This window comes from Bombina bombina, chromosome 1 (assembly GCF_027579735.1).
Source record: "Bombina bombina isolate aBomBom1 chromosome 1, aBomBom1.pri, whole genome shotgun sequence".
Lineage (NCBI taxonomy): Eukaryota > Metazoa > Chordata > Amphibia > Anura > Bombinatoridae > Bombina > Bombina bombina.
This window is the reverse complement of record NC_069499.1, coordinates 739,097,563-739,119,702: the sequence shown is the minus strand read 5'-3', so window position 1 is coordinate 739,119,702 and position 22,140 is coordinate 739,097,563. Positions and strand designations below refer to the sequence as shown.

The 22,140-nt window shown below is 37.5% G+C and overlaps 1 protein-coding gene across 6 annotated transcripts in view; it reads right to left on the bottom strand.

Moving 5' to 3' along the window:
• LOC128645924 (muscleblind-like protein 2) overlaps positions 1-22,140 on the bottom strand; it is a 310,829-nt gene that overhangs the window by 200,842 nt on the left and 87,847 nt on the right. For all 6 annotated transcript variants that reach the window (XM_053699258.1, XM_053699256.1, XM_053699259.1 and 3 more), the window contains exon 2: positions 3,974-4,878. In XM_053699258.1, coding sequence (XP_053555233.1) covers positions 3,974-4,147 — 174 coding nt within the window. In that variant the 5' untranslated portion in view covers positions 4,148-4,878. The remainder of the gene's footprint in view (positions 1-3,973; positions 4,879-22,140) is intronic.

Below are 22,140 nucleotides of genomic sequence, written 5' to 3'. Positions count from 1 at the left end.
AAAAAAAAAAAAAGCAACATATGTGTTTATTGACCCTTTAATAAAAGCTCAAAGGAATTTTTATTTTAACACACTTTTATACTGCAAAACGTGTTAAAATATCACATGTACAGGGTACTGTTTGTTTGTTTATGAACTATTTTAAGCATTTTTAGCTTAAAGGGATCTGAAACCCAAAAACGCTCTTTTCTGATTCAGACAATAAAAAAATATATATAATACATATATAAATACATTTATTTTACACAACATAAAAGGACACCGGTGTCTGTAGAATTTCTAATAAAATTGCAATTCAAGTGTGTAATAAATCTAGTACCTAATTAGGACCAAATGTGACGTTCCATATGCAATAGTCTTATGAATATACAGGTTCTAACATATCCTAATTGGTTAAAATTTTTACAAAATAATAACTCCTTCTGCTGAAGAGAAAACTTTATCCTTATAAGTCCACCTTTAAGCAAGTTTATAAAGTAGTCTTTATTTTAATCAGTTGGTACCTTGCTTCCTTCGTGATGTTTTGGCTCGATATCCAAGGCTATTGATGACGCAGTTGGTCATGCGACTGTGCTTCTTTCAATAATATTATTTAAAGCAGATATTTTAAAATTAATCAAATAAATAGCCTGTGTGCGCACTGTATGTCATTAGTTCGACAATGTTGTAATGTGAAGGTGACCTTATGAATCCTAACACTCCTATGCTTAGGAAAGTAAACACACACTGTGCTAGCAACGCAGATCCTGAGACTCCTATCTGGTCTCTGTTATTCCTTTTAACTGAAAACGATCTTTCCAAATCAAGTGAGGAATATTCCTCAATATACCAGTGATATTTTTACATTTAGGGCCAATCAGTTACTCCTACTGTTCTATTTGCACTGCTGTTATCCGCCATGTGAGCAATGTGAGTCCTGGGAATCTGATCAATAAATCCCCTTCTATTGGATTAGTTTTGTTGAGCTGAATATGAAGTCCTCTACGCGTTTCTGTTTGGTGCCTTTGTAAAGATACTTTCATTCAGCTACTCCTTCCTTTTTATAGGTTCCTGTTCAGGTCAACCCTTTCATTCTATGACCTTATTGGTTCTCTTAAAGGTCCAGTAATTTTTTCGGAAATCTTTAGATTTTAACATCCTTTTTGAATATGTATGCAAAAATATTTGCAAATTATAATCAAAATTACAAAGCTATATTTAGTGGAAACTTCAATCCATTTATCTTTTATTCAATGCCGGTAATGTCATTAATTTGTAAAAGTTTACCAGATTATAAATTTCGGTAGAGTTGTCTCTATCATAAGCTCAAAAATACCTATATTATAAAGAGTGTAAAAAAAGTGTAAAAAAATCTTACTGTCTATCTTAAAGGGCTATGAAACCCTATTGTTTTTATTTCATGATTCAGACAGGGCATGCATTTTTAAGCAACTAATTTATTCCTATTATCAATTTTTGGTATCTTTATTTGGAAAGCAGGAATGTAAGCTTTGGAGCCAGACCATTTTTGGTTCAGCACCTGGGTAGTGCTTGTTGATTGGTGTCTAAAGACATAAATTCTCTAAAATAAAACACACAATTTACTAAGAAATGTTTATGTTACATAAAATCTTATAACAAACATTTTTAGGGTATTGTTTTCTTGTTATGAGATAATAATATAACATATATCCATATATACCCACACATTGTGTTGTTAAGGACATTGGATACCATTGAATTAAAATTACTTAAAAAACATAATAGTAGTATCAAATTATTGGGTTTAAATCTAGTTATTTGTTTAATCCTAAGGGGAAAGTGTATTAAACCTGTAAATCATTTCTACCTCTTGTAGAAACGATTTTCTCTCCAAATTCCCTTTTCTCCCATCATTTTGAATATTCTTAACACCCCAGAATTTCATAGCTTTCATTTTTCCTTTATGGACATCTTTAAAATGTTTATAAAGTGCATTGTCATATCTACCATGGTCAATACATAAAAGGTGTTCTCTTATTCTGTATTTGAGTAGCCTGCTCGTTTGACCAAAGTAACTCAGGTTACAGTCACACTGTATCAAATAAATTACGTTCTTATCCGAACATCTAATAATTCCCTTTATTTTCATGTCTTTTCCCATTTTATTAGTTTAAGTTTCTTGCTATATATAATTGCAAGATTTGCAATTATGTCGTGGAAAAAAACCTTGAATTTCTTCTCTTGTGAGATCTACATCTTTATTATATTTGTTTTTTCTTGTTTTTTTACTCGTCTGAATATCATCTGTGGTTGATGTTTAAGTCTTACTTTCAGGATGGGGTCTTGTCTCAAGAGGTGCCAATGTTTATTAATAATCTTTTTCAGCATTCTATGTTGAGTTGGATATGTTGTGATGAAGAGTATATTAATTTTGTCTATATCTGTATGTGTTCTCAATCTTTTGTCCCGTTACTTAGAGAATTTCGATCGATCTTTCTAACTTCTTCAACCAATTCTTCAACTTTCTCCATTTTTTAACCTTTCTCTCTTAATCTCTCTACAAGTACCTTTGCCTGTTCATCATATCCCTCTAAATTCAAGTATTTTTTTCTGATCCTCAATATATACCTTTGGGAATATTGTTTTTCCATTGCTCATGATAACTTTCTTGCAAAACTGCTGTCATATAGTGCTCCAGATATGTGCACACTCTTGAGCTTACATACCCGCTTTTCAACAAAAGATACCAAGAAAAGTAAGAAAATTTGATAATAGAAGTAATTTGGAATGTTATTTAAAATTGCACAGTCTATCTGAATCATGAAAGGAAAATGTTGGGTTTCATGCCCCTTTAATATAATATACTTTTTGAACATTATCTGTGCTAAACAGGTTGCTATAGAATCTAAAACTTTAAATTTTATAGCCACAACCTTTTAAAGTGAAGGTCAACTTCACTCAACTGCCCCACGGCATCGGATAAACTTTGCAAAATGAGAGTGGGTTTAATTCATCAAATTTTTTAGATTTCATTATTTTTTTAAATCTTTACCCTTTGAGCGCTCTGATGATAAGCGCATCTCTCCCGTCCATCTCTTAAAAGAACGAATCATTGTTTCCCCCCGGGCCGTGACGTTTATACAAAGGGGCTGAACGCCCCTGGGGGGAAACAAGGATTTGTTCTTTTAAGAGTCTTCATCTGTCAATCAATTTGACAAAATGCCGGGCGGGAGAGATGCACTTATCGTCGGAGCGCTCACAAGATAAAGAGTTTAAAAAAATTTGATGAATTAAACCCACCCTCATTTTGCAAAGTTGACCCGATGCCGTGGGGCAGCTGAGTGAAGTTGACCTTCACTTTAAAGGATAAAACCTTTGCCAGAATTTCTTAAATACATATTAGCGTTGTAAGATCAGTTCTTTCACAGCTTAAGTATAATTTTTGGGTAAATGCTATGTCAAAAAATGTATGTGCTACAGCATCGTCTTGTCTATTAAAACACATTGTTCTCTTCTTGTATGTCAGGCTAATGAAATCATCTAATATTAGACATGAACTACAAAAAAAAAAAAAAAATATCTAGACAGGCAATTAACCTGCACATCAAATAAATGACCAACAAGCTTTTAAGGATTAGCAGTGGATTTAAAATAATTAAAACAACTCCTCAGATGTTATTGTCAAACACTAGCAGGGGGAGGAAAAGGGAAGCCTCACTTTGGGTACAAGAAGGAAGTGGCACAGAGAACCAGGTCATTTAATTGGTGGGGGATTTGTGAGATGCTACACTTAGTTTAAAATAATTATCTTTGCTATCCTTTTGGGAAGAAATAAATATCTCATTAATACACATTTAAATGGGAATTATGCTTTATTTTTGCTGTGGATGCAAAAATACCTGCCACTGTCAAGTCAGATCCCCATTATAAAGAGGCTTTTTACCATTCATTAATTCTGTTTATAGGACTGCTATCCTTTTTAATATTTAAAGTAGAGCATTTTGGCACTTACCTTTAAGGAGTCAAAACAGGCAATGACTCGTCCATTCTCCACATGGCAACTCCGAGACGGGTGAGCAAATTTGCACTCTGCGTCTGATCTTGAACAAGTGCCTCTCTGGAACTCTCGGCATACTTCCAAGGTCAGCCATTTTGTGTCACGTACAAGAGAAACGTTAACTGCCATACTGCAGACAGATTCCCAAAATATAGGAAAATACTTTCTTGTTGAAATACAATCTTTGTTCTCTCAAAACAAAGAAACAAAAGGGGATTGGATTCAAGTTTAAGTTAATAAAAGAATTATCTTGAAGCTTTGGTAAAAAATAAAAAAAAACACTTTTCAGCACTTAGGTTTTTAGTTGTTTTTTTTTGTTTGTTTTTTTATTACAAAGTCAGACTGTGTTTCTTAAAACAAGATGAAAACATAAAAATCCAATTGTAAAATAGACCTTATCTCAGATAAATCGGAATAAAAATAAATTTACATAGAGGCCAGCTCTCAAAAAAAGTGCAAATGTTGAACTTTGTTAACTTCTTTGCCAGTTCCGAAATAAACGGGATATAACTAGCAGATATTTCAAAGGATCCTGTGGTTTCAAATGAACAGTTTCTATTTTCTTGTGAACTCACAGGCAGGATATCAGTTTGGTGTTTTTTTAATGAATCAAATAATAATAAAATTGGGCACAGATGTGGTACTTATGAAAAATATATATTTAATTATTTCTTTATACTATGCGAAAGGGGGCTGATAGAATTGTTAATAGGCTAGACTAGTTGCTTTAGGTATGGCCTGCAAACAACGGCACATTAAAATAAAAAAGAGAAAAAAAAAGAAAAGAAAAAAATTGGGAAAGGCAGCACTACAGAGCAATCCAAGCAGCGTTGACTTCGAGAAAGGCACGTTTCAGCAACCTGCAGAAATAAACGAAATATGTGATCAGTCAAAGCAGTGGCTTTATACTTTTTTACGCAACCTTGTATCAAAAGTCAAAGAATGTTCGGTTACAATTAGAAATGCTCTAGATACTGGCAGCACGACACTGTGCAGTCAGCCATTGTAGATAAAAAAGGGCATTTCTCACATGAGCACATGGAGAAAGAAGGCAGCCAATTATTTTTACTCTAGCAATAGAGGTTTCGGCTGTTACCCAATAGGAGAGATCGGCTCATATTAATCTATTTTGGCAGACGTTTTTGTGCCCACTGCACTGAAAAGAAAATGCTTTAGTTCTGACGCGGCAATTCTGATTTGCCTTTATTGCAATTATTGTTGTTTTATATCCTGTCTTTATGATACAGGGCTGTGACCATGAAGGGAGCATGTGTGTTTTTATATATGTGAAGTCTTAATAAAGAAAACAGCCGTCATTCAGTAAACAAGGTCTGTGTGAGAGTGCTTTAGCTTTCCCCTGGTGGCTGTGTGCCACAGACAAGCATACAGCACAAGTAATGCTGGCTGGATATTAACCCTGATATTCCCTCTAGTCTCTTTTAGCTGCATTGGTGTTGACTGTGCTTATACTTAAAGGTACAGTCTACACCAGAATTTTTATTGTTTAAAAAGATAGATAATCCCTTTATTACCCATTCCCCAGTTTTGCATAACCCGCACAGTTATATTAATATGTGTTTTATCTCTGTGATTACCTTGTATCTAAGCCTCTGCAGACTGCCCCCTTATCTCAGTGCTTTTGACAGACATGCAGTTTACGCAATCACTGCAGACTCCTAAATCACTCCACGGGAGTGAGCACAATGTTATCTATATGACACACATGAACTAGTACTGTCTAACTGTGAAAAACTTTCAAAATGCTCTGAGCTAAGGGGCGGTTTTCAACGGTTTAGAAATCAGTTTGAGCCTACCTAGGTTTAGCTTTTCAAAAATACCACCAAGGGAACAAAGCAAATTTGATAATAAAAGTAAATTGGAAAGTTGTTTAAAATGACATGACCTATCTGAATGATGAAAGTTTCATTTTGGCTAGACTGTCCCTTTAACCAATTCAGAGCTACTACTAACAAAGGGGGGGCGAGGCATTTTTGCACCCAGGTCAAAGAATATAAACTACAAAACCATTTTTATTCATGAAATTGTGCTTATGTAAAAAAACAAAAAAAAAAACAAGACATACTGCTGTGTCCTGTCTAACAGTTGCACTCTCAGAAGCTGCCTCTCCATTTCCAACTGCAGTTATGGTGAATAGGAAATGGTTAAAACTCTAAGGCCTAGATTTAGAGTTCGGCGGTAGCCGTCAAAACCAGCGTTAGAGGCTCCTAACGCTGGTTTTGGCCGCCCGCTGGTATTTGGAGTCAGTGATTAAAGGGTCTAACGCTCACTTTACAGCCGCGACTTTTCCATACCGCAGATCCCCCTACGCCATATGCGTAGCCTATCTTTTCAATGGGATCTTCCTAACGCCGGTATTTAGAGTCGTTTCTGCAGTGAGCGTTAGAGCTCTAACGACAAGATTCCAGCCGCCTGAAAAAAGCAGGAGTTAAGAGCTTTCTGGCTAACGCCGGTTTATAAAGCTCTTAACTACTGTACCCTAAAGTACACTAACACCCATAAACTACCTATGTACCCCTAAACCGAGGTCCCCCCACATCGCCGCCACTCGATTAAAATTTTTAACCCCTAATCTGCCGACCGCCACCTACTTTATACTTATGTACCCCTAATCTGCTGCCCCTAACCCCGCCGACCCCTATATTATATTTATTAACCCCTAACTTGCCCCACACAACGTCGCCGCAAGCTACTTAAAATAATTAACCCCTAATCTTCCGACCGCAAATCGCCGCCACCTACGTTATCCCTATGTACCCCTAATCTTCTGCCCCTAACATCGCCGACCCCTATATTATATTTATTAACCCCTAATCTGCCCCCCACAACGTCGCCGACACCTACCTACACTTATTAACCCCTAATCTGCCGACCGGACCTGAGCGCTACTATAATAAAGTTATTAACCCCTAATCCGCCTCACTAACCCTATCATAAATAGTATTAACCCCTAATCTGCCCTCCCTAACATCGCCGACACCTACCTTCAATTATTAACCCCTAATCTGCCGACCGGAGCTCACCGCTATTCTAATAAATGTATTAACCCCTAAAGCTAAGTCTAACCCTAACACTAACACCCCCCTAAGTTAAATATAATTTTTATCTAACGAAATAAATTAACTCTTATTAAATAAATGATTCCTATTTAAAGCTAAATACTTACCTGTAAAATAAATCCTAATATAGCTACAATATAAATTACATTTATATTATAGCTATTTTAGGATTAATATTTATTTTACAGGTAACTTTGTATTTATTTTAACCAGGTACAATAGCTATTAAATAGTTAAGAACTATTTAATAGTTACCTAGTTAAAATAATTACAAATTTACCTGTAAAATAAATCCTAACCTAAGATATAATTAAACCTAACACTACCCTATCAATAAAATAATTAAATAAACTACCTACAATTACCTACAATTAACCTAACACTACACTATCAATAAATTAATTAAACACAATTGCTACAAATAAATACAATTAAATAAACTATCTAAAGTACAAAAAATAAAAAAGAACTAAGTTACAGAAAATAAAAAAATATTTACAAACATAAGAAAAATATTACAACAATTTTAAACTAATTACACCTACTCTAAGCCCCCTAATAAAATAACAAAGACCCCCAAAATAAAAAATTCCCTACCCTATTCTAAATTTAAAAAGTTACAAGCTCTTTTACCTTACCAGCCCTGAACAGGGCCCTTTGCGGGGCATGCCCCAAGAAGTTCAGCTCTTTTGCCTGTAAAAGAAAACATACAATACCCCCCCCCCCAACATTACAACCCACCACCCACATACCCCTAATCTAACCCAAACCCCCCTTAAATAAACCTAACACTAAGCCCCTGATGATCTTCCTACCTTGTCTTCACCATGCCAGGTTCACCGATCCGTCCTGGCTCCAAGATCTTCATCCAACCCAAGCGGGGGCTAGACATCCACTGAAGAAGTCCAGAAGAGGGTCCAAAGTCTTCCTCCTATCCGGCAAGAAGAGGACATCCGGACCGGCAAACATCTTCTCCAAGCGGCATCTTCTATGTTCTTCCATCCGATGACGACCGGCTCCATCTTGAAGACCTCCAGCGCGGATCCATCCTCTTCTTCCGACGACTAGACGACGAATGACGGTTCCTTTAAGGGACGTCATCCAAGATGGCGTCCCTCGAATTCCGATTGGCTGATAGGATTCTATCAGCCAATCGGAATTAAGGTAGGAATTTTCTGATTGGCTGATGGAATCAGCCAATCAGAATCAAGTTCAATCCGATTGGCTGATCCAATCAGCCAATCAGATTGAGCTCGCATTCTATTGGCTGTTCCGATCAGCCAATACAATGCGAGCTCAATCTGATTGGCTGATTGGATCAGCCAATCGGATTGAACTTGATTCTGATTGGCTGATTCCATCAGCCAATCAGAAAATTCCTACCTTAATTCCGATTGTCTGATAGAATCCTATCAGCCAATCGGAATTCGAGGGACGCCATCTTGGATGACGTCCCTTAAAGGAACCGTCATTCGTCGTCTAGTCGTCGGAAGAAGAGGATGGATCCGCGCTGGAGGTCTTCAAGATGGAGCCGGTCGTCATCGGATGGAAGAACATAGAAGATGCCGCTTGGAGAAGATGTTTGCCGGTCCGGATGTCCTCTTCTTGCCGGATAGGAGGAAGACTTTGGACCCTCTTCTGGACTTCTTCAGTGGATGTCTAGCCCCCGCTTGGGTTGGATGAAGATCTTGGAGCCAGGACGGATCGGTGAACCTGGCATGGTGAAGACAAGGTAGGAAGATCATCAGGGGCTTAGTGTTAGGTTTATTTAAGGGGGGTTTGGGTTAGATTAGGGGTATGTGGGTGGTGGGTTGTAATGTTGGGGGGGGGGGGGGTATTGTATGTTTTCTTTTACAGGCAAAAGAGCTGAACTTCTTGGGGCATGCCCCGCAAAGGGCCCTGTTCAGGGCTGGTAAGGTAAAAGAGCTTGTAACTTTTTAAATTTAGAATAGGGTAGGGAATTTTTTATTTTGGGGGTCTTTGTTATTTTATTAGGGTGCTTAGAGTAGGTGTAATTAGTTTAAAATTGTTGTAATATTTTTCTTATGTTTGTAAATATTTTTTTATTTTCTGTAACTTAGTTCTTTTTTATTTTTTGTACTTTAGATAGTTTATTTAATTGTATTTATTTGTAGCAATTGTGTTTAATTAATTTATTGATAGTGTAGTGTTAGGTTAATTGTAGGTAATTGTAGGTAGTTTATTTAATTATTTTATTGATAGGGTAGTGTTAGGTTTAATTATATCTTAGGTTAGGATTTATTTTACAGGTAAATTTGTAATTATTTTAACTAGGTAACTATTAAATAGTTCTTAACTATTTAATAGCTATTGTACCTGGTTAAAATAAATACAAAGTTACCTGTAAAATAAATATTAATCCTAAAATAGCTATAATATAAATGTAATTTATATTGTAGCTATATTAGGATTTATTTTACAGGTAAGTATTTAGCTTTAAATAGGAATCATTTATTTAATAAGAGTTAATTTATTTCGTTAGATAAAAATTATATTTAACTTAGGGGGGTGTTAGTGTTAGGGTTAGACTTAGCTTTAGGGGTTAATACATTTATTAGAATAGCGGTGAGCTCCGGTCGGCAGATTAGGGGTTAATAATTGAAGGTAGGTGTCGGCGATGTTAGGGAGGGCAGATTAGGGGTTAATACTATTTATGATAGGGTTAGTGAGGCGGATTAGGGGTTAATAACTTTATTATAGTAGCGCTCAGGTCCGCTCGGCAGATTAGGGGTTAATAAGTGTAGGTAGGTGTCGGCGACCTTGTGGGGGGCAGATTAGGGGTTAATAAATATAACATAGGGGTCGGCGGTGTTAGGGGCAGCAGATTAGGGGTACATAGGGATAACGTAGGTGGCGGCGGTTTACGGAGCGGCAGATTAGGGGTTAAAAGTGTAATGCAGGGGTCAGCGATAGCGGGGCCGGCAGATTAGGGGTTAATAAGTGTAAGGCTAGGGGTGTTTAGACTCGGGGTACATGTTAGAGTGTTAGGTGCAGACGTAGGAAGTGTTTCCCCATAGGAAACAATGGGGCTGCGTTAGGAGCTGAACGCTGCTTTTTTGCAGGTGTTAGGTTTTTTTTCAGCTCAAACAGCCCCATTGTTTCCTATGGGAGAATCGTGCACGAGCACGTTTTTGAGGCCGGCCGCGTCCGTAAGCAACTCTGGTATCGAGAGTTGCATTTGCGGTAAAAATGCTCTACGCTCCTTTTTTGGAGCCTAACGCAGCATTTGTTTGAACTCTCGATACCAGAGTTAAATTTATGGTGCGGCCAGAAAAAAACCCGCGGAGCGTTAACAGCCCTTTTACCGCCAAACTCCAAATCTAGCCGTAAGTACAGCAAAATAAACCTTTCTAATTTACTCCTATTATCAAATGAATCTGCATCTACATGCTGCTTAGGTCACGTTATATCTGGCCTAGGCTGGTCGCATACTCAGAAGATTTCCCTAGAGGTATAGCTCTGAAATAGCAAATTCCTACAAACTATTACAAATATTTTATAGAAAGTTTACTTTGTATTTAGATATTTTGCAATGCAGCTCTTAATTACTCACTATGCATACAGAAAAAAACACTAAAGCCTGTCTAAAGCAGGATATTAAGCGAAATGAACACAACTTTACTATTTTGCCAATCAGAAAAGTTCCTCATTGCACAGCCATGATGAAAACAGGACAATTAGAACATTAAGTATTCGTGAAGCATTGGTCCCTTTAAGTATTTCATTCGCTGCCTGCTCACACATTCCATTAGTCAGAATACACTTTCAGAGCGCTATCTCTGTAATTTCTTCCAAAGAAAAGCAGAAGTTGCCAGTGTGTTAGTCATATATTAACTGCCACATCCCCTTGCCTCCTCTATGCCAGACGAGCTGGCAGCTAAACCCAGATCACATACTTTGGTTTGTTGTTTATGAATCCTGTTTTTATGCAAGGTTACACAATTCTGCCTGAGGAATCATGGTCCTCAGAATGTGTCAGAATGAAACATTATTTCTTTTTAACCCTTGTGATAGACAAAGGATCAAATGAAAAGGGCACTACCGTGTAATTTCAGCATTAAATGGACATGAAACTGAAATATTACACATGTAAAGTAGTCAGTTATTAAAGGGACGGTAAAGTCAAAATTAAACTTTTAGGATTCAGATAGAGCTGTGTTTCCCAAACCCAGTCCTCAGGACCCTTAACAGGCCACATATTCATTATATCTTAACTAGAGTACAGGTGAAATAATCAGTTCACCCATCAGCTGATCAGTTCACCTGTGCTCTAGTTAAGATATAATGAATATATGGCCTGTTAAAGGGACATGAAACCCAAAATTTTTCTTTCACGAGTTAGACAGAGAATACAATTTTAAACAATTTTCCAATTTACTTCTGCTTTGTTATCTTGGTATCTTTTTGCTTTGTTATCTTGGTATCTTTTATTAAAGAGTAAAACTTGGTAGGCTCATAAGAGCTCAGGAGTCTGCAGGTGTAACAAAATACAATGTTGCAAAACACTGCTGCCATAGAGTACTAAAGACATGTGAACACTCCTGAGCTCGTATGAGCCTACCTAGTATTACTCTTAAATACAAGATACCAAGAGAACAAAGCAAATTTTATAACAGAAGTAAATTGGAGAGTTGTTTAACTTTCAATTTAGTTATATTAGGAGTCTATGCAGCAGTATTTGTAACTATGCATAAATTGGCTAACAATGTTGCTTAGGAAAGGATAGCAAGAGAACTAAGCAAAATTGATAATAGAAGTATTATTAAATGTGCCCCAAATGCCCCCAAATTACAGTGTAGGGTATTTTTTTAAAAAGTAAAAATTGTAGCATTTTTATTTTTTAATAATCTAACTGCACTAGGCAGTATTTTGGGGGTAAAGTTGGCGGGTGTGGGGTGTTAGACAAAAAAAGGCACTGAAAAGTGCCTTTACATTGGGGTCTATACGAACTGTGTGTTCCTAGTAAATATATATATATATGCTTATATACATGTATATTTATGTGTTAATATGTTTATACAATATATAAACATAAACATATGGCTAAGGAAGTGCAGCTTTATTTAACTGTGCACACATGGCTAAGGAAGTGCAGCTTTATTTAACTGTACACACATGGCTAAGGAAGTGCAGCTTTATTTAACTGTGCACACATGGCTAAGGAAGGGCAGCTTTATTTAACTGTGCACACATGGCTAAGGAAGGGCAGCTTCTTTTAACTGTACACACATGGCTAAGGAAGTGCAGCTTTATTTAACTGTGCACACATGGCTAAGGAAGGGCAGCTTATTTTAACTGTACACACATGGCTAAGGAAGTGCAGCTTTATTTAACTGTGCACACATGGCTAAGGAAGTGCAGCTTTATTTAACTGTGCAGACATGGCTAAGGAAGGGCAGCTTCATTTAACTGTGCACACATGGCTAAGGAAGTGCAGCTTTATTTTACTGTACACACATGGCTAAGGAAGTGCAGCTTTATTTTACTGTGCACACATGGCTAAGGAAGTGCAGCTTTATTTAACTGTGCACACATGGCTAAGGAAGTGCAGCTTCATTTAACTGTGCACACATGGCTAAGGAAGTGAAGCTTTATTTAACTGTACACACATGGTTAAGGAAGTGCAGCTTTATTTAACTGTGCAGACATGGCTAAGGAAGGGCAGCTTCATTTAACTGTGCACACATGGCTAAGGAAGTGCAGCTTTATTTAACTGTACACACATGGCTAAGGAAGTGCAGCTTTATTTTACTGTGCACACATGGCTAAGGAAGTGCAGCTTTATTTAACTGTGCACACATGGCTAAGGAAGTGCAGCTTCATTTAACTGTGCACACATGGCTAAGGAAGTGAAGCTTTATTTAACTGTGCACACATGGCTAAGGAAGTGCAGCTTTATTTAACTTTGCAGACATGGCTAAGGAAGGGCAGCTTCATTTAACTGTGCACACATGGCTAAGGAAGTGCAGCTTTATTTAACTGTACACACATGGCTAAGGAAGTGCAGCTTTATTTTACTGTGCACACATGGCTAAGGAAGTGCAGCTTTATTTAACTGTGCACACATGGCTAAGGAAGTGCAGCTTCATTTAACTGTGCACACATGGCTAAGGAAGTGCAGCTTTATTTAACTGTACACACATGGCTAAGGAAGTGCAGCTTTATTTTACTGTGCACACATGGCTAAGGAAGTGCAGCTTTATTTAACTGTGCACACATGGCTAAGGAAGTACAGCTTTATTTAACTGTGCACACATGGCTAAGGAAGTGCAGCTTCATTTAAAGGGACAGTCTACACCAGATTTTTTATTGTTTTAAAAAGATAGATAATCCCTTTATTACCCATTTCCCAGTTTTGCATAACTAACACAGTTATAATAATATACCTTTAACCTCTGTGATTATCTTGTATCTAAGCCTCTGCAAACTGCCCCTTTTTTCAGTTCTTTTGACAGACTTGCAGTTTAGCCAATCAGTGCCTGCTCCCAGATAACATATATATATATATATATATATATATATATATATATATATATATATATATATATATATATATATATATGTTATCTATATGAAATACGTGAACTAACACCCTCTAGTGGTGAAAAACTGTTAAAATGCAATCTGAAAGAGGTGGGCTTCAAGGTCTAAGAAATTAGCATATGAACCTCCTAGGTTAAGCTTTCAACTAAGAATACCAAGAGAACAAAGCAAAATTGGTGATAAAAGTAAATTGGAAAATTGTTTAAAATGACATGCTCTAGCTGAATCATGAAAGTTTATTTTGGCCTAGACTGTCCCTTTAACTGTGCACACATGGCTAAGGAAGTGCAGCTTCATTTAACTGTGCACACATGGCTAAGGAAGTGCAGCTTCATTTAACTGTGCACACATGGCTAAGGAAGTGCAGCTTCATTTAACTGTGCACACATGGCTAAGGAAGTGCAGCTTTATTTAACTGTGCACACATGGCTAAGGAAGTGAAGCTTTGTTTAACTGTACACACATGGCTAAGGAAGTGCAGCTTTATTTAACTGTGCACACATGGCTAAGGAAGTGCAGCTTTATTTAACTGTGCACACATGGCTAAGGAAGTCCAGCATTATTTAACTGTGCACACATGGCTAAGGAAGTGCAGCTTTATTTAACTGTGCACACATGGCTAAGGAAGTGCAGCTTTATTTAACTGTGCACACATGGCTAAGGAAGGGCAGCTTTATTTAACTGTGCACACATGGCTAAGGAAGGGCAGCTTTATTTAACTGTGCACACATGGCTAAGGAAGGGCAGCTTTATTTAACTGTGCACACATGGCTAAGGAAGGGCAGCTTCATTTAACTGTGCACACATGGCTAAGGAAGTGCAGCTTCATTTAACTGTGCACACATGGCTAAGGAAGTGAAGCTTTATTTAACTGTACACACATGGCTAAGGAAGTGCAGCTTTATTTAACTGTGCACACATGGCTAAGGAAGTGCAGCTTTATTTAACTGTGCACACATGGCTAAGGAAGTCCAGCATTATTTAACTGTGCACACATGGCTAAGGAAGTGCATCTTTATTTAACTGTGCACACATGGCTAAGGAAGTGCAGCTTTATTTAACTGTGCACACATGGCTAAGGAAGGGCAGCTTTATTTAACTGTGCACACATGGCTAAGGAAGGGCAGCTTTATTTAACTGTGCACACATGGCTAAGGAAGGGCAGCTTTATTTAACTGTGCACACATGGCTAAGGAAGTGCAGCTTTATTTAACTGTGCACACATGGCTAAGGAAGTGCAGCTTCATTTAACTGTGCACACATGGCTAAGGAAGTGCAGCTTTATTTAACTGTGCACACATGGCTAAGGAAGAGCGTGAAAGTGGAAAATGTACTTGTCAAAAAGGACAAAACAAAAAGTACCTGTTGTTCTCACGGTATCCTTTGTAAATAAAAAATAAAAAACATACCTGGGTAGGCTCAGTGGGTACAATGCACTACTGGGAATTAACTGGTGATTGGTGGCTACACACATGCACACCTCTTGTCACAGGCTCATCAGATGTGCTCAGCTAGCTTCCAATAGTGCATTGCAGCTCAAGTTAATTTGTTTCTAACCCCTTTGTAGGGTTAAACACATTGTTAAATGCAAACAATACTGCTTCTACAAATTGGAGCATTTTCTTTTTACTATTTAACTACAATATTGCACTCAGATTTGTATTTCAATTAACATTAACTTCTCCTTTTGGGTACATTCCCTATTTCAAGCTTGTTTCAGTTGTACTGTGATACAATCTTGCAAGCACATAAATGCAAAGATAGAATAGTGAGTCATTTTGGTGTTGCCTATGATTAAGGCCTTTGTTAATTTGATGACTTCAACTTAACGACCAAGGACTTGCAGGGTACGTCCTACAAAAAATGGTCATTAATGACCAAGGACATACCCTGCAAGTCCTGCACTACCCTTTTTTAGCCACCGATACAGAGAGAGCCACTCTGTGGCCTTCTCTGCATCGGCCAGCAATGGTGCCGATCGTTGGTGGCGTGGGAGAGATCAGTTCCGGATCCTTTTCCTGCAGTGCGTGTGAGAGGCGGGAGAGCGCGCTCTACATTAAGTCCAATGTATGGGAAGGAGGGAGAGGGAGGTGGGAATAAATGCTGGGAAAGGGATCTGGGAGGGGGTAGGTTATTGAGGGGGTGCAGCTACACTACAGAACATTTTTTTATTATTATTTTTTAGAAAAAAGCCTTTTTTTTTAGCAAACGGGGTCCTGGCAGACAGCTGCCAGTACCCAAGATGGTGGCAAATAGGTAGAGGGGGAAGGATTAGAGAGCTGTTTGGGGGGGGGGGGAATCAGGGAGATTGGGGGCTAAGGGGGATCCAACACTGCAGAATAAATATATAAAATAAATTTAAAAAGCCTTTTATTTTAGTACTGGCAGACTTTCTGCCAGTACTTAAGACGGCAGTGACAATTGTAAGGTGGGGGAGGGAAGAGAGCGGTTTGAGGGGGAGTCAGGGAGGGATCAGGGGGTGAAATGTGTCAGGTGGGAGGCTGATGTCTACACTAAAGCTAAAATTAACTCTACAAGCTACCTAATTAACCTCTTAACTGCTGGGCATAATACAAGTGTTGTGCACAGCGGCATTTAGCAGCCTTCTAATTACCAGAAAGCAATCGTGCAAACACGCTAAGAGCGGGCGGTTTGTCTTTTGATTTCTTCTATTTGAACTCCACTTCGCACTCTGCACTTTCTAATCAGAAGTTTTTGCACCGAAAAGAAAAATCAAAGCCAGCACCTGAAATACAAGAGGATCAAGAGCCCAGCATAACACCGGAACCGTTTTCCTGGAGGTGGAGAGGTGAGTGAGATTGCTCTATGGCCTCTATTTATCAAGGTCTGTCGGACCTGATCCGACAGTGCGGATCAGGTCCGCCAGACCTCGCTGAATACGGAGAGCAATACGCTCTCCGTATTCAGCATTGCACCAGCAGCTCACAAGAGCTGCTGGTGCAACGCCGCCCCCTGCAGACTCGCGGCCAATCAGCCGCCAGCAGGGGGGTGTCAATCAACCCGATCGTACTCGATCGGGTTAATTTCTGTCGATGTCTGTCCGCCTGCTCAGAGCAAGCGGACAGGTTATGGAGCAGCGGTCTTTGTGACCGCTGCTTCATAACTGCTGTTTCTGGCGAGCCTGCAGGCTCGCCAGAAACACAGGGCATCAAGCTCCATTCAGAGCTTGATAAATATGCCCCAATCAGTCTCCAGAAGGCAAGTGATGTGAAGCAAGAAACGCCCGTAAAGGATTATTCTTTTTGTTCCAAGTATTGATACAGGTAGCTGTGTATACATTGTATACAGACCAGTGACGCAAAGCTAATATGCGTGCAAAGGATCTATCTGTTGTCTTCAAGCGATACAGGTGACTGTGTACTCATTGTGCAAAAAACACAACGAATGTGGCTTTTATCTGCTTGAACTTTTTATCGAGACTTTCATATATATTTGTTATGTTGGTATAGAAAGGTTCTTTATTTTTATTTTTTATTCTCTATTTTCATTCTTGCTTTTTATATGAGGATAATTTAATTTATTTTGCCTTATTTCCATTTACAGGGGAGACGTCCCTATTGTATTGTATATTGTAACTTATGCAGTGTCTTTGAATAAAAGTGTGTTTTTTTTTTACTTTTCGCTTTGTAGCATGGGTGTTTTTTGGTGGTTGTAGAAGTTTAATAGTTTTTGGGGGTCAAAGTTTGAAAAAAGTGTTTTTTCAATGTTTTCATATTTTATAATTTTTTATAGTAAATTAGAAGATGAAAATAATGGTATCTTTAGAAAGTCCATTTAATGGCAAGAAAACGGTATATAATATGTGTGGGTACAGTAAATGAGAAGGAGAAAAATTACAGCTAAACACAAAGATGGCAGAAATGTAAAAATAGCCCTGGTCCTTAAAGGGACAGTCAAGTCCAAAAAAACCTTTTAATGTTTTAAATAGGGCATGTAATTTTAAACAACTTTCCAATCTACTTTTATCATCAATTTTGCTTTGTTCTCTTGGTATTCATAGTTGAAAGCTAAACCTAGGAAGGCTCATATGATAATTTCTAAGCCATTGAAGGCCGCCTCTTATCACATGCTTTTTTATTTGCTTTTCACAGCAGGGGAGAGCTAGTTCATGTGAGCCATATAGATAACATTGTGATCACGCCCGTGCTTGTGGCAGACACTGCATTAATTGGCTAAAATGCAAGTCAATAGATAATAAATAAAATGTCGTGATCAGGGGGCGGTCAGAAGAGGCTAAGATACAAGTTAATCACAAAGGTAAAAAGTGTATTAATATAAGTGTTGGTTATGCAAAACTGGGGAATGGGTAATAAAGGGATTATCTATCTTTTTAAACAACAAAAATTCTGGTGTTGACTGTCCCTTTAACGGTAAGAAAATTGAAAAATGGTCTGGTCACTAAGGAGTGAAATGGACATGAAACCCAAATTTGATCTTTTATGATTTAGAAAGAGCATGCAATTTTAAACAACTTTCCTGTTTACTTCTATCATCTAATTAGCTTCATTTTCTTGTTATCTTTAGTTGAGAAGCATATCTAAATAGGCTCAAGTAGCTGCTGATTGGTGGCTGCACATAGATGCCTCGTGTGATTGGCTCACCTATTATGTGCATTGCTATTTCTTCAACAAAGAATACCTAAATAATGAAGCAATTTAAACAATAGAAGTACATTGAAATGCTGTTTAAAATCATATTCTCTGTGCGTGTGCATTCATTGCTTTAGTTTAGCTTTCATTTGCTGAATATGGCTGCCAGCATTTTTTCACAATTTCTTCATGTGAAAGTGCAACCCTGCTCCGAAAATAGACGAATGTTGCTGCTGCCGCCGGCTATATTCGGTATTCGTTGATAAACGAAAGCAACAAATGGACATGACTGTGACTAATTTAGGAGAAAGGAAATAAATGAGTGGCGATTCTGTATTTGCAGGTTTAACCAATGGCACAGACACACCGCTGCATTTTTATTTCCAGGGAATTCTCATTTCAAAATTGTTTATTTTAATACTATATTATTATTATTTTTAATTCTTAAAGGGACAGTCAACACCAGAATTGTTGTTTTACAAGATAGATAATCCCTTTATTACTTATTCCCCAGTTTTAAGTCTGTCCAACAGCCCTGCAAGTTAAAAAAATGAAAATCCAAAGTTTACCCTTAATGAAGTAACGCTTACATTTATTTATTTTCCCCCGAAGTGACCTTACATTTAATTCCTATATATATTAGCAGATTAATGGAGCCATTCAGCACTGTTGTCACAGACAGAAATCTTATTTATGTAGTAAGGTATGGGGTTGCCTTTATCATAGATAATCTGTAAAAATGCTTGCCTCTTTCAGACAAGGCAAGTACAAGAGCCCTTAAAACTTGTCTGTTCAAGGATCTTTGATCATTGCAGAAACTCTGATGCAGCACATAAAGTCTGTATCACAGAGGAATTGAAAAGAAAGTCAATTACAAAGCATTGCTTTATTCTAAAGGCTGGTCCGCTGCCATTTATTCAATGTATCTGATCTCTCACTAGGTCTACGAAGACCTGGAATTAATTTGGGAATGGAATGTTGAGAACACAGGCCGTGAAGATGCTTAATTCTGAGCTAGCATTCTCAATGTGCTTTACACTAAGCTCAAAGGCTCATATAAGTCTTTACAAATTGCCTTAGTAAATGATCTTATCTCAAGCATACGCAGCAGCTCTCAGCCACAACCTTGCTCTTATAGTCACTTTGCATCTTCCCAATGCAGCAGATAAAACTGATGTTACTTGCTGTGCAACAAAATACAGAGAGTGAGTGAACAAACACTAAAGAGGCACATCCTGTATTTTTTCATGAAAAAGTTAGTTCTTAGAAATCTATTAAAGGAATAGTCTACTCAAAATTAAACTTTCATGATTCATATAGAGCATGCCATTTTAAGCAACTTTCTAATTTAATTGTATTATTCATTTTTCTTAGTTCTCTTGGTATCTTTATTTGAAAAATCAAGAATATAAACTTAGAAGTCTGCCCATTTTTGGTTCAGCACCTGGGTAGCGCTTTTCCGTGTGAGCCTTCTTCGAGCCCGCTGCTCCATAACTTGTCCGCCTGCTCTGAGGCTGCGGACATCAATCTCCCGATCCTATACGATCAGGCTGAATGACACCCCCTGCTAGCGGCTGATTGGCTGCGAATCTGCAGGGGGCGGAATTGCACAAGCAGTTCACAAGAACTGTTTGTGAAATGATAAGGCCAACAGCGTATGCTGTCTGCATTTATCAATGTGCGGTGGACATGATACGCTACATTGTATCATGTCCGCTCACACTTTAATAAATCGGCCCGTTAGACTCTATCTGAATCATGGAAGTTTAAAAATCAGAAGAGGTTGGCAAGGAGCAGAAGATAAGTATACCTTTGGGATGTTTATGTAACTTTATTTTTTATGTTTACAGTCCCTTTAACATGTAATTTTAACTTAGAAAAACAAGAGCTTATTTTTTTAAAAAAAAAAGGTTTATGAAAAGGTTCTCTAATTCTCTTTCTCTTCCGCAATCCAAATACCTTTTTCTTAGTTTTATTTATTTGTGTATTTTTTTATTATAACTACCATCCCATATTTTATTCCCTCTTGGATAAGGTTGCATGTTTTATAAATGGGAACCAATCCAAAGAGATATAAAGTCTCTTTAGATATCAAATGGCAAATGAGAAGTGGCCCTAGGCTGGTAGAAGGATAAAGCTAAACGTGCTGGCAGGGACACAGTAACAAGACAAAGGCTACTAAAAGCACAGTCACACCGAACAAGAGCATAATGGTGTAATAAGAGACTGCTAACATTAGATTGGAAGAGATAACGAAGCAGACTCTGTAGCATCAGCACTAATAGTAGGAAAAATAGACTAATCTGATCTCTGCAGTGAATTAATAAAGTTAACCATTCAGCATTTATGGATTAATTGCATTTCTTTTCTTTGGGCTGTACTATTATATGGTAATTTATTACACCCATTGGCATAGTAAGATCAATATAAATACACAATGGGCTATTTCCCTATAAAAGATGATTCGTTATCATAGCACTCCAAAAAGCAATATTTTTTCTTTATTCTAAAGTAGTCTAGTTAAAAAAAATCATTATAGTTTTAATTTTTGAATGGATATCCCTGTGCTAAGTAAAACATTTTCTTGTCAGGCTAGTGGAGGTGTGTTCCTCTCTACCAATAGAGCTTCGGAAATTGCACAGTGCCAATGAAACAATTATATCAGCTATGCACAAATGTTAGTTTTCATTTAAATTTACAGAGATTTTACTTAAAGGGACAGTCTAGTCCAAAAAAAACGTTCATGATTCATATAGGGCATGTAATTTTAAACAATTTTGCAATTGACTTTTATCACCAATTTTTCTTTGTTCTCTTGGTATTCTTAGTTGAAAGCTTAACCTAGGAGGTTCATATGCTAATTTCTTAGACCTTGAAGGCCGCCTCTTAAGAATGCATTTTAACAGGTTTTTCACCACTAGAGGGTGTTAATTCATGTTTTTCATATAGATAACACTGTGCTCATGCACGTGAAGTTACCTGGGAGCCATCACTGATTGGCTAAACTGCAAGTCTGTCAAAAGAACTGAAATAAAGGGGCAGTTTGCAGAGGCTTAGATACAAGATAATCACAGAGGTAAAAAATATATAAATATAACTGTGTTGGTTATGCAAAACTGGGGAATGGGTAAAAAAAAGGGATTATCTTTCTTTTTAAACAATAACAATTCTGGTGTAGACTGTCCCTTTAAAGGGACAGTAAAGTAAAAATTAAACAGTCATGATTCAGATAGCGCATGTAATGTTAAACAACTTTCCAATGTACTTTTATTATCAAATTTGCTTTGATCTCGTGCACGTGTCTTAAAGGGACAGTTTACTCAAAAAATTTCCCCTCCTTTAATTTGTTCCCAATGATCCACTTAACCTGCTGGAGTGTATTAAATTGTTTACAGGTAGCTCCTTTACCCTTATATTGGCATTTGAAATAGTTGATTTAGCCGGTGGTATCCCCCATCTATTCTGAAAGTTTGTGGGCGCATGTCCAAGCTATAGATAAGCTTTGTAAACACAGACAGCAGAAATTACACTCCCAGTGGGATATAGCAGAGATAAGGTAATACAATGTTGATTTTCCATTGTTCTCTCCAAGTACTGGTGATCGTTTTATGGACAGATATAAGATAAAGAAACATGTATATGTACACAATGTGATAAAGTAATGAGATCTGATTATATCTACAAGCTCAACCCATTTTATTAGGTTGTGGCTTCAAAACACAAAATAAGAGCTTTAATATACACAAATAAACCTTTAAAAGCTCATTTTCATACATGTTTACTCTGCAGTTGGTAAAAAAGCAATTGTAAACACATTAAGGGAAAAATCTATTTTACAGTATACTGTCCCTTTAAGCAGTATATGGAAGCA